The 10,039-nt window shown below is 46.9% G+C and overlaps 1 protein-coding gene across 9 annotated transcripts in view; it reads right to left on the bottom strand.

Moving 5' to 3' along the window:
* The window catches only part of LOC116853981, a 191,757-nt gene that overhangs the window by 2,525 nt on the left and 179,193 nt on the right, over window positions 1-10,039 (bottom strand). For 6 of the 9 annotated variants that reach the window (XM_032835401.1, XM_032835395.1, XM_032835398.1 and 3 more), the window contains 14 exons: window positions 9,224-9,316; window positions 8,840-9,082; window positions 7,651-7,731; window positions 6,430-6,579; window positions 5,498-5,765; window positions 4,589-4,978; window positions 4,255-4,413; window positions 3,965-4,155; window positions 3,251-3,481; window positions 2,438-2,968; window positions 2,028-2,210; window positions 1,750-1,852; window positions 1,539-1,673; window positions 438-765 (listed from right to left, as the gene is read on the bottom strand). In XM_032835401.1, coding sequence (XP_032691292.1) covers window positions 653-765; window positions 1,539-1,673; window positions 1,750-1,852; window positions 2,028-2,210; window positions 2,438-2,968; window positions 3,251-3,481; window positions 3,965-4,155; window positions 4,255-4,413; window positions 4,589-4,978; window positions 5,498-5,765; window positions 6,430-6,579; window positions 7,651-7,731; window positions 8,840-9,082; window positions 9,224-9,316 — 2,871 coding nt within the window. In that variant the 3' untranslated portion in view covers window positions 438-652. Of the gene's footprint in view, window positions 1-437; window positions 766-1,048; window positions 1,125-1,538; window positions 1,674-1,749; window positions 1,853-2,027; window positions 2,211-2,437; window positions 2,969-3,250; window positions 3,482-3,964; window positions 4,156-4,254; window positions 4,414-4,588; window positions 4,979-5,497; window positions 5,766-6,429; window positions 6,580-7,650; window positions 7,732-8,839; window positions 9,083-9,223; window positions 9,317-10,039 lie in introns of those variants that run through there. The other 3 variants (XR_004380058.1, XM_032835396.1, XM_032835402.1) reach the window with 3 other exon arrangements.

The following is a 10,039-nucleotide window of genomic DNA, read 5'->3' as shown; positions in this document are numbered from 1 at the left end:
AGAGAGAGAGAGAGAGAGAGAGAGAGAGAAAGAGACAGACAGAGAGACAGAGAGAGGAGAGTGCGTGTAATTCTCGTTACACTTGTAAATACACATCGATTCGAAAAACTGTAAAGAACGTTTCGGTTGTGCGAAGGGACGCGGTAAAAGATTTCCGAAATCGCGTCGACGAATTCGCCGCGCGGACGATTACGTGTGTGAGATACCAGCGTGTCGCTCACTCAACGCTGAATGTAAAACGTCGGTAAAAAAATGACAATCAATATCGTCGCGAGATATTTCCTAACGATTTTCCAAAAGATGACCGATAAAAGTTGCCTTCGCAGTCTGATGCATAGCGATGTATTCGCTCTCCTTCCGTCGCACGGCGGTAATTATACAGCCCGTGCGCGCTCGAGTCGACGTTCTCACGAGCTCTTAACCGTTTAACGAGTATAACAGCTACTTATTATCGTTTTATTTAATCGACGATTTCGTATGTACACAAGTCTCGAAATGCGAATGAAAAGAACTTTCTCCCTTCGTGCAGTGCACGAATAACCGCGCGCGCCACTTAACTAAGCGTGCCGGAAAGGAGCGTTCCTCCTTCCGCGTTCTCTCGCTTTCTCGTCCTCGTATTGGCAGTAGTATTCCTCGCGCTCCTAGGAGCAGCTTACGAGTAGTAGTTCTCTCTTTGCTGATAAAGCGGCAAGGGAGCCACGGGCGAGAGGTCCTCGTCGTCTAAGCTCGACTCGGTTTTCAGAGGTAGCGTTGCCAGAGCTTTCACTGTCGGCGAAGCAGATGTTGATGAGACAATTGTGCGTGATGAATCGGACACGTTTGCTGGGAACGAGGCGCAGTTGTCACCGTGAATTAATGCTTCAATTTTTTCCCTCCTTCGATCGTTCGTGTAGGGAATTATTGGAAAGTCGCAACTCTCGCCTCGTTTCAGTAAACGTCGACGGAATTGATCTTACACGATCGACTCCGTCTGCGTAGCTCGGTCGGGGAGAGAAAAGTAGGAGAGACATGAAAAGAAAAAAAAAAAGATGAAAAATGATAAACAAACCTGAAAATGATAACGTGACGTGCGTGTCCTATAGGGGAAGGATGGAGTAAGCATGTCAGTCAGTGTGCCTGGTTACCTACACACAAGCACAAACAATCCAAACAACACTCCCTAAGACAAAACTATAATCGCTAAAATTTCGCTAAAACTCGAAAGCCCTAAGAGTATATCGTAAAATATCATAACACAACTCGAGTGAGGCATGCGTCGTCACATCGGTGTGTACGTGTGTGTATACTTTGCCCGAGAACTGAACAACTGTATAAAATAAATATTTGAGAGTCTCGCAGATCGCTTCCGTAAGCAACAGATAAAAAAACATGATACTCGTAGCGTATAACATAGAAAATTCCCTCGATTATTGATCAAACGGAGCGAAAAGACAGAGAGACGATCTTCGAAAGCCCGGAAAGAGCGCATGCTGGCTCTACGTTATTAAACTATTAAAAGTCATGCGTAGAACTTTGTATCCGGGCTATCGTCAACGTACCCGCTACCATTTTGCTTTTCTCCATCACTTGCTTCGCCAATATCTGATTCAGCTGCAGAATGTGTTCCCGCTGGCGTTTCTCCTCCACTACCTTTCTCTTCAGAGTGTCCGACTTTTCCACGTTGGACTCATCATCTGAAACCGTACGATACGTTAGAATATCGAAATGTCGTGTGAAATTAAGTATCTAAGAATAGAGGATGTTACGCACCACCTCCTTCCGGAGCAGTTACGGTCGTTTCCGAGAGCATCTTTCTAATCGCCTCCGCCTTCTTTAAACGTTGCTCTTGTTCTTCCGCTGTTAATTCTGGCGTCTGGAAAATTAATAGGTGCCATTTATGTATTCGTATACGATGATCTCACATCTATAAAGATACTTGAAGTTTCAAATCTAGGCACAAACCACAAAAATGTGAATAATTTCTATTTTGTTGCATGCGCTTCTTAGTTGAGATTTCAAAGAAGATTGGTTAGTGATGTCGGGAATACCTGTTCAGGGATATATCGCTCGGGAATGACGATTTTGTTGGGCGTGCCTAACAGCTGATCTATGGTGCTCTCATTGTACTTCAGCTCCTTGTGACTCAATGTCGATCGCACCACATCAGGCGCGTTTATCCTCGGTCTCAGCGCTCTCTCCATGTCCAAATCGTCCCTGGCTCTGCCCATACCCTAAAAAAACCTCCAAGTCAATCACGCCTCTTGTGCGCGAGTGCGAATTCTTTTCCCACAGTTGTCAAAGCTGCCACGACGGTGCGAGCTTAGCGCAATACAGCAGTGAGACGGAGAAACGAGATACTCCGTGAATGATAGGTGAGCGGGTACGCGAGACACCGACACGTGAAGAACACGGGCGAGAGGAAGTGATAGAAACGGAAATTAAATGAAACGAAAAGTACCATCTTCGAGAAAGTGTCCTCTAAGTCGAGCACCGGTTTGCTACTAGACACGGTGTAGTGCCGTCTCTTCTCCCGCGGGATCTGCCTTCGTCGCGGTCCTTCCACCCTTTTCTCCGTCATCTCTTTGATAATCTGTTTGGCAGCTTCGCTCTTGAACACCGGCGACAGCTGTGGCGACTCGGACGTCTTCGTGCTAGGCACGGTCGAGGCGGCGGCGGCGACCGTCGACGGTTTCTCGTGTACTCCAACGTTAGTCGGCGACGTTAATTCGGGGCTCATCGTGCCTGCGAGGGTAACGGGCGTCCTGATCGACGTCGCCGCACCGTCGTAGTGCGGCCGGTACGGTCCGGGCGGGTTGTAATAATGGTGAGGCTGCGCGGCGATCGTTTGCGGCAGGTAACTCGGATTCTGGCTCGGGCTGTACGACGACGTGGTGGAGTAGTTGGGCGAGCTCATCGGCACGTGAGAGCTCGACGTACTGTCCGTGTACGGCGACAAAGTGCTATCAGAGCTGCCGTCGTGACTTTCGAACTGCGACGAGCGTCGAAATAAAAAATAGAAAAAAAGAAAATATAAGGCGAGAAGACCAAACGGGATCAGAAACGAAAAACGGATGGGGGCGAGAGATGGCTGGGGCCAGATGCTCGGAGGGTGAAATCGCTGACGACACCCGTGGTTTCGCGACCAGTCACGATTGAGGTAGAAAGTGTAGACGAAAGATTACACGCGAGAGTGAGCTTTAGCTCTATGGGGGAGGGCAAGACTGCCGTGTTGCTGTTTCGGACATCGATTCTCGCGTTACTTACAACTTACCCTGATTTTGTGCCGTCGCGCCATCATGCTTCTCAGAGCGTGCATGCTGTCACTGCGAGGTGGAGGAATTACGGGTCCGTAGTATACTCCGGAGTGTTGCTTCTGACCGCCGAAGCCCCGCGGTAGGGACATGCTTCTTTGGAACTGAACATCGTCCAGCTCGGACAGCTGAACTGTGCTCTGAGCATGAACGATCGGCGACTCCTCCACTACCCTGCCCAATTGAGCTTTCTAGACATCGGGAGACTTACGTTAGCGACTAAATCGATGCTTCTCTCGATATATTCTTGTGAGATCCAGTTTTTTCATGATTTGTCACGATCAAAGACGCGTTTTGAATTGACCATAGTTATGCAAAAATGATCCAACCTACATAGTTATGATTTTTGGATTTCTGTTGCTAATAGATATGTCTTTCCATATAAAACAAACAAGATCCAAGCCTTAAAATTAATTAAAAAGCAGTTTCTACTAGTTGCCTCTTGTTTATCCATTTTTTAAAGCTTGCTAATGAATAAAGAAAAGAAGATTGACCATGCGTGACTTCTCGAACAATTGCGAAGAACATTAATGCTATTTATACTTTTTAAATCATGTATCAAATTTTTATTTTCATTTTTACGAAACGTACTTAATGTGGATCATCCTTGCATAACTACGGCCAGTTATAAGCAGGAATTAATAATTAGTTGTTATTGTAGCGTGTTGATTTACCTCGAATTTTTGGGAGCCTCCTAAGTCATCGTCACATAGTCTCTTCGCACCACCCGGCGCCTGAAGACCGTTTGTCAGGGGAATCCCGATATTGCCGGTTCTGTCGCCGCGATCTCTTTGTCGTCTCTCCGACTCGCGTTTCACTATACGCACCGTCTTAATCTCTTGCTTCTCGCGATTGTGCATTAATCCTTCGGAGAGGGAAGAAGATGGGGAGAGAAAGAGAGAATGAAATTTCCAACTCGCGCCAAAGTTTCACGTATCCACTTTGAAGCAGTAAGACGACTTACCGGCGAATTTGTTGTCCTCGTTTTGTCTGTAATTGTCGTTCAACAATAATGCCTCTTCGCTCAGGGGAGGCGGCGGTGGAGGAATATATTCCGGAGCAGGATTCGGCGCGCCGTTCAACATGCTTCCGTTGTGCTTGCTCGTGTCAGCAATGTAATCGCCTAGAATCAAAAGTGAGAAATCATTACGCAAGTATTTCGCGCGCAGCGAAATTGTCTCGTAACAGCACTAACGCGCCGCGATGCTTCACTAATGTCGCTTCATTCAACGCGTTGTCAATTTCTTGATATTTCTTTACTCGTATATGGCGAATCATTCACGAAATGTCTCGCTCACCTGGCACCCTGGAGTCCGTGTTGACGTAGAGAGGCGCTACTTGAATCGTACTACCCTTGCCTTGCATCTGATCCTTCAGCAGTTGTTGCTTCAATTGATGTTGTTGGATTTGCTCGCGCAGCTGTGGCGACAGTGCCGATATGTGATTCTGCGAAGGCTGTACGTAGGGCGGTTGATTCGGTGGTTGACGATTCAACGGCAACGTGTCCTTGTACTGCGTAGGGGAGCCGTAACGCTGGTGAGGACCGTCGTTGTGCTTGTTAGGAGGTGAGGCGGACAAAGGTGGGCTCGATGACGAGTCCAAGCCATGATCTAAGGTTATTCCGGAATCCAGGTCGGTCTCCAGCCAGGAATTCTGTGTGCGTTTTTTCGGGTGATGCACCTGCGGAGCTGATGAGTAATTCTTCGTCAATCACATCATTCTCTTTCCCTTTCTCATTAAAAAAAAAAAAAACTCTTCAAAATTTGGTGAGAGAAAAGATGGAAATTATTACGATTTGTTATAATATGTCTCTTCGTTAAACATGTTTCTCGAATAACGATCAGGATAACGAGTTACTTTTTCCAATGAATAATGCGAGTAACAAAGTGCTTTCACAAAAAGCAACTTTTCCAACTCTGCATGTTCTCATATTAATAATTTGTGCGAAATGATTCGCTACTTCGTCATAAATACTGAAGGCATGTGGTCTGTTCTTTTCAACTGCACTGCTGCTTTTCAGCTGCACACAAGTATATTTTTTCTCACTCTAACTTGTTGCACCAGTTTAGCAGTGCAGCTGAAAAGAACAGACCAATGGTAAGCTTGTGAAGAATCGGATTTATCGATCACTTTCGGGACTGAAGTTAACAGTTTTGCGACAATTTCCAACTGTCCCAACGTTACGTGGCTCCCGCATGAGGACTCACCGTGCGCGGCTTGCGGACGTATCTGTTGCACCAAACTGTGAGATTTCTCCGTCAATTGGCGAACTTGAATACTCAGCTCCTTCCGCTGCCTCTGCAGATCGCCCACAAGTTGTTGCACTCGCCTCAATTCCGCTTCCAACGGCGCGGTCGTACTCGAGGTGTCCCGCGCTACGTTACCGGCGTATCTTCGGGAAGCCTGCAGTTTCTGCCTAAGCACCACCAAGTCCTGCTCCAACCTCGCGTTCTCGGCCACCGTTTCCTCGAGTTTCTGAAAGCACGTCGAAAAGTCGCGGATCATTAAGGCGAATGCACGATCCGACGGATAAGACCATCGCCGACGATGAAAATGGCAACTAAACGGTGAACGACGGAACTGAAAGCTATAATGTGGTGAATGGTGCAATTTACCTGGAAGAATACCGGTTTTACCTGGAAACAGTGAATCCAGCTTTAATCACTGTATGTGTAATGAGATTTATTCTCGCGAATGTAGCGATTTTCTAAGTTCCTACATGCTCCCCGTACGTCATCCGCGTAATTCACGTTGCAAAGGATCGAAAATAATATAAGGAGAACTAAAAAGAAAGAGATCGATTTAAGAGGAGGGGAGATTCTTCAATCATCCCAGTCGCTTAGTAAGAAATGATCGGCTCTCTAAGTAGAGAAGCTGCCGTTAATTGAAACGTCGTTGAAAAGTAACGACGCACGTTCAACATTTTATCGATATTGCGAAAACCATGGAAAAAAAGAAAAGCCAAAAACGAACGAACGAAGATGACGAGTGGTGATTATTTGCAATTTTTGCGAAATTCTGTGTGACGCGCAATTTACTTGTTTTTCTGTCAATCAGTCTCCATCGTTTTTAATAGAATCGCGCGGTATTGGACAGAAACGCGTATTAGTGGCTGTCAGATACGCTTCGGGATGTCTACCTTCGAGTTGTGAGCGAGCAGCACCCGCACTCTGCTCAATTCGCGCTCCAGCAAGAGCTGCTGCTTCCGATATCGCTCGGCTTCGGCCAAATTGCTTCTGCTGCCTTGCAGTTTGTGCCGCAACCCGCCCAGAGCCTTCTCTAGTATTTCCTGCGAGCATTAAGTCAGTCATGCGTGTGATATCATATAGCGATTTTCTATATCCTCAAATTAGGACGAGCAATGTCGCGTCACGTCACGGCTTACATATCCGAAAGCACGACATTCGTTTCATCCGCGGGCCGAGTAACGAGGTCAGTCCTCCGTGGATTTCGGAACAAAAAACAATTATATTAGGTGCTTGCAAAAGTTGGTATATTAAAGTCATGGCTGATATTAAAGTCATCTTTATACAATAAGATGACATGTTAAATTTTAGTCAACGTATTGACCATTGCTATCAATAATGGCCTTTTGACATCTTTCGAGCAACAGTTTGATCCTGCGTCAACAAAATGACTCATTTTTTGAGGTAAACCATTCATCGATCCATTTTCGTACTTTCTCAGTATTTCGGAGCTGTGTATCAGATAAACCGTGCTGCACGAATAGGTGAAAATCAAATGGAGCTAAGTTTTAACAGTATGCTGATTGTGACGTCGATGGTTGGCCGAGATTAACCCATGATCAATCTCATCTTCAATCGCGTTAAATGTAACATTTTATTTGGAATTATGAATTGTCAGCCATCAATTTAGATTAAGTAAAACTAAAAAGTAACTTAAAGGAAAACAAGTCGCTACTACAGACTTTACGAATTTTTGCAAGCACCTAATAGATAAAAAGGAATTAGATAAGAAGAGATGAGGAGAAATATTATAGATACGAGTTTCGGAATAAAAAATAGATATCATAGATAAGAGAAATGATGCAGGTATCATTTCACGATGTTTTCGCGTAGACGAGATCGCGAACGAGACTTCTCGGGCTGGAATGTCCTGTCGAGTTGCAAGAAAATATTGTCGTCGTTCCAGCAGGACTGTCTTCGCGAATATATTGCGGAGCTTTCTTCCGAGAGAAACTCGGAACTTTTTTCCCGTATATTCATCGATCGAGCGTGACATTCTCGTTACGGCGAGTGATGTCCACCTTCGAGGGAATGCTCGAAGGAATTTTTCGATTTTTTAAGACCGGGATATCGGCGTCGTCATTGTTGTGACGTGGGCATCAGGTGATACTAACCTTGTCTTGTTGGAGACTATGCAGCGTGCCAGATTCCTCCTGGAGCAATCGATCCAGCTTGTAGAGCTGCTGCACTTTGGCCTGCAACATAGAAAGGCTAGCGGGTGAACTACGAAACCTTGAAGTCTCGCCGTTCGGTTAAGCGGGGTGTAGTGTTTCAACCGTAACGGATCTCGGGAAAAGACAGAACGACTGCAGTTAATTCTAGAACAACGTGGACCTCTGTTCTCTCGGTGTTTGTCTTTGCCTCGGCTTCCGACTAAGATCTTCCTACGTCGCGAAACCATTAAAATAAAATAGCCTGATCTTTAATCGTTTGTCATACGTTCGTAGTCCCAGCGGAGGGAAACAGACGGATTCTTAATTGACAGACGTGTTTCTTTTTTCCGAATTACAAATAGCCATCGATGTCAACTGAGCCATCGACACCTGATCGGTTGTACAACCGATTTCAAGGAACATTGGAAAGTTCTCGTTTTTTCGTTATCGAGTCAACACATCAAGACGTTTTACTCGAATATATTTGATTGCACGTGTCGCATGTGTTTTAATAACGAAAGCGTTTGTTGGTGAAATATTAAATTTCGCCCGGCTCGTGCAGATGACGAGAATTTTCGAGGGGCTCGAGTCGGTAATAAGAAGGAAACGAGACATAAGATACTAAGTGGACATTGTCCGTGGAGACTCGACTCAACTCGGCTCGAGAGAGTGTGTATATCCCTCCATGGTAAAGTGAGCTCTCTGTGGAATTTACGAGGGGCCATAAGTGTCGTCCGAGTTCAGCGCCTGCCAGCGGCGGCCGCGCCTGCAAGGGTCGTTCTTAATTTTTGCACGTACGCTTTTTTTTACAATCTGTTTTTTACAACCTACACACCTGGGGGATGATACGCTCACGGTGTCATGGCACGCGGCAGGTCGGGAATTGCTTCCATCGGTCAAAGCGAATTCCGCGTCGTTCGCGTCTAACGTAACATACATCTTGCCCTAAGTACTCTCCAACACGGAGAGCGTGGTCTCACGAGAGAACGCGAGCAAGAACGATGGTGGATGAAAGGGAGAGGAGAACGCGAGGGAAATCAAAATATGATCGTACCGTCAGCACGTCATGAGTACTAAGCGTGTTTTGTGGACGACAGGCCCGGATGGAAACTCACGACGCGCGACACGACGCATCGATCGAATCGCTCACCTGCAACTGCCCGTGATCCGGACTCAGTCGGTCCCAGTCCCTACGCTCCTCCGCCAGCAGCCGTTGTTCCTGCACCCTCTGATTGAACTCCAGACGGTCGCGGTGATCCCTCGCGTTCTCGTGCATCAGGTCGTGCCGAGAACCGGAAACGTTGCTGGTCCCGTTGGCAGTGTTACGGTTGTACAGGGAGCCCAGTTTTACCATGTTGTCCACGAGGTTCACGAGAGGCTTGCTCTTCTCGTACTGCCCGCGGAAAAGCAAACGCCATGGTTAACACACTTTTCCCTTCTCCCTTATCTCCTTTTTACACACATTTCCCGTCTCTCTCTCTCTCTCTCTCTCTCTCTCTCGCCGTCTCACGCGCGATGAATTCACGCGCCTCACCTGCTTCTCGAGATCCATCAGGTGTCTCTTGAGTTCTTCGAGCTTCTGAAGATTCTCCAGCCGTCTCGGCGTGTCGAGCTCCGCCAGTCTAGCCTGCGGGCGCACAAAACACACGAAACGTTTATTGCCGTTACCGCTATTAGGGGGCCTTCGTCCTTTGCGCGTCAATTAACGCACTCGCTGCGGAAAATAATGTGACAAGCGACACGTGGACAGTCCGTGACATTCAGTGCAGGCCGGACAACGACAACGCAACGGATACATATACGCGTGGAGAGGCGATTTTTTCTACGAGTTCGACCGGACTCTTTATCTCTCTTCGAGTCTCGTGGAGATCATTCACGTCCCGTATTCGGCGCTGAATAAAACCGATCCGATCTGTTAATCAGACTGCGAGACGACGCGGAGTGTATCCTTCGAATTGATCAATCGCGTCGGAATCGGCGGAGCAAGTTTATCACTAAATGCGAGACGCTAAACGTATCGCGTGCCGGACGGCTTGTACTATTCGATTGCATTGAACAAGAAGTCATCCGGGTAACCCTGCCTTGTGATTTGCGCGCGAGCGCGTTACATGGTACCGACAACGACGACGAATGACGACAAGAACGACAATGACAACGACAAAGACGACTACGATTACAAGACACTGCGTCACCGTTACGTGGAGTTTCGCAATCTGGATGCATCTACACACAGCGATCTAACACATCCTGAAAGATCTCGTGAAACCGCACGGTCATCTGTCAAAGAGGATCATCATCTCGCCCTCTCTCTCTCTCTCTCTCTCTCTCTCTCTCTCTCTCTCTCTCTCTC

This window comes from Odontomachus brunneus, unplaced genomic scaffold (genome assembly GCF_010583005.1).
Source record: "Odontomachus brunneus isolate Ranch 3 - 2012 unplaced genomic scaffold, Obru_v1 Obru_scaffold_007, whole genome shotgun sequence".
Lineage (NCBI taxonomy): Eukaryota > Metazoa > Arthropoda > Insecta > Hymenoptera > Formicidae > Odontomachus > Odontomachus brunneus.
The sequence above is the reverse complement of the archived record's forward strand: the minus strand, read 5'-3'. Positions and strand labels throughout refer to the sequence as shown.